General features: G+C 51.8%; 1 protein-coding gene across 1 annotated transcript; it reads right to left on the reverse strand.

Moving 5' to 3' along the window:
* Positions 1–180: 180 nt before the first annotated feature.
* Positions 181–538, reverse strand: NGA_0490420 (cysteine protease family; the record flags this gene model as incomplete). The annotated part of the gene is made up of 2 exons (XM_005855065.1): positions 181–312; positions 398–538. Coding segments are annotated over 2 exons (273 nt in total), but the record flags the coding sequence as incomplete, so codon positions are not given.
* Positions 539–2,604: the final 2,066 nt, after the last annotated feature.

Here is a 2,604-nt window from a genome sequence, read left to right on the forward strand (position 1 = left end):
TCTCCCTCCTTTCCTCCCTCCCCTCCCTCCTTCCCTTCCTCCCTTCCCTCCTTCACTCCTCTCTTGCCCTTCCTGCCTATTCTCCCCCGACGCTGGCGTGGGTGGCACCGGCGAATCCTCGGGTGCACATCTCGCACGTAACGGTTGTAACGGTTGTGACGCTTGTAAAGGCTGTAACGGTTGCAAGGCGTGCGCTTCCTCCTCCACGTCTTGCTGCTGTCGGCGGTGGAGGAGGGCGAGGTCCCGGAGGATGTAGGCGACAGTGGTGGGGCCGTACCACTCCCCAGGGAGCTTATCGTAGGACATGCCAATCTTTTGTAAAAAGAGGGAAGGGCGCGGGAGATACGGAAATTTAAACACGTTGCCTTCCACCCAGGACAGGCACCCCTTCGCCTACCTGCACCATGTTGTGGACCGAGAAGACGTGGTTGGGCCCTGGTGCGTCGACGAAGGAGTCCAAGAGCTGACAGTACAAAGGATTGGATTTCAGGTCGTCCAAGTCCCGTGGTGCGCGCCAGTTGCTCCCAAAGACATGCCTGCGGAGGAAAGCCAGCGACGGGGAACGGAGGAAGGGAGGGAGGAAGGGAGGGAGGGAGGGAGGGAGAGGTTGTCACCAGACGTTTGGTCTACAGGACTTTCCTTGTATGTTGGTCAAATTACAAGCAACCAGCTACAAATATTGCCCTCCTCATAGCGATTCACGCCGTCATGCATCCTCCTTGAATAGAAAAATCACCGCTATGTCTCCACATGCACACCCCTCCATCCCCGTTCGCACCTCAACAACCCTTCCCCCATCATCATTTGGGCCGAACGAAGCATGCATCCCCATCCGGCATCATCGGTGTAAGGGTACGGTGCCATTGTCGGGAACGTATGGCGGTAGGTGAACCAAGGGATGGAGCGAAAATGCTGAGTCCATCCATCCAGGTCTTCGGGATCGTAGCGTTTTCCTAAAATCCATCGGCCCGTCACGGAGGAAGAAGGGGAGGAAGACGAGGACGCTGAAGCACGTCGTGCTGCAGACAAAGGAGCGAGGGGAAGGAACAATTCAAAAACAATTTCCTTAGGACGGACGGTGTGGGCGGAGGAGGTTGAGAGGGGGCAGGTAGACACGGGAACGTATTGCGGACGGGAGGGAAGGGATGTAGGCATAGCCTCTGTGACAAATTATGTGAACAGAAGGGACATTGGTGGGTAAACATGTGCGTGTGAGGGTTAGAGTTATTGAGGTCCGGAAAGGGACGCCAGGCTATCTCTGGCTGAAGTATGACGTCCACGCTGCCACGTTATCGTCTTGTGCCACACGAGGAGACTTGATTAAGGTATATCACATCACGATGAGATGAAACAGTACTCATGCTTGCCGGCAATTTCTTCATAAATGTCTGACAACGAGTGTGAATATGAAAATTGGTTGTGGCATGTAACCGAGAACAGGGTAACGGCCAGTGAACATGATCCTCATGTTTGTAGACCTGCCAAAGAACGAGCATTACATGCAAGATAAGTTCACTTGAGCCGCTCCAAATTCGCCTGATATTATTGGAGGCCATGTTTCTCATGAAGTATAGAAACTCGTGTCGCGAGAGAGAACGCGAAAAAGGGAGAACATTGGAGCAAGAGAGGGCTAAAAGAATGGGCCGAGCTCGCAACACAACCTTGGGGAAAGGGAATTGTGCCCTATTCGACAAGTGTCGGCGGAGGAACATTAAGCATGCACGGCACATATCGTAATGTTAATGAATTAAACGTCACGAGCCTTTCTTTTCCCCTTGGGTGGTTTGGGGGGGAAGGAAAGCGTCAAGCAGTATAGCTGAGGAGGAGGTAGAGCCGTCAAACCACCTCCATTCCCAATTTTGTGCTACTTGAATCATTGAGGATGACTGTGTATGTGGCTTCTTTGCTACTATAAATGTTTCTCGCCTCCCCAAAAATTTCGCTTCTCAATCTTCCTGCTCAACTTTCATTCGAGGGCGTTGCATACTTGCAACGCGACAAGAGACATTTGTTTCGAAAAACAATAGAATTGAGGTCAAGTCGTGTACTCTTCCCGGAAGCGGATTCCTCACAAAAGCGATGACCAAAAGACACAAAAATATGGAGCAATCGAATTACCAAAGCTACCAAATCTTATTCTTTTTCTTTTCCTTGCAAAACTGGACAGGCTCTATACTGTAGCCAACATCCTTGCATTTACATATTACATATTTCATTCCCAACCAGCACAGATAGAATGTATGCGTTCATAACATTTCTAAAATTATATCAAATCGCTTGAAATCAATTTGTACCTGCATTCCAGACGCCCTTCGAACCTGCCATCTGTGAGCGATGGCATGGCACACGCGTCCCACCGTCAGGTGTTATACATCCATTTGCCTTTCCTCGTCCCCGTCTTCGCCAATCGACGCCAACAGAGCCTTCCCTCCGTCCTTTTCTCCCTTCTTCCGGCCCTCGTTCCTCCTTAAGGCGCGAAATGCCAGGTAGAGGGAAGCCTCGGCGCCCACCAAGGCGAATACCAGCACGAGCCACACACACTCGGGGAATGCGCGGGCGGAGGCGTTGTACGTGCCTCACGAGGTCTGACGTTCCGGCACTGGC

The sequence above is a fragment of the Nannochloropsis gaditana genome (assembly GCF_000240725.1).
Source record: "Nannochloropsis gaditana CCMP526 unplaced genomic scaffold scaffold301, whole genome shotgun sequence".
NCBI lineage: Eukaryota > Eustigmatophyceae > Eustigmatales > Monodopsidaceae > Microchloropsis > Microchloropsis gaditana.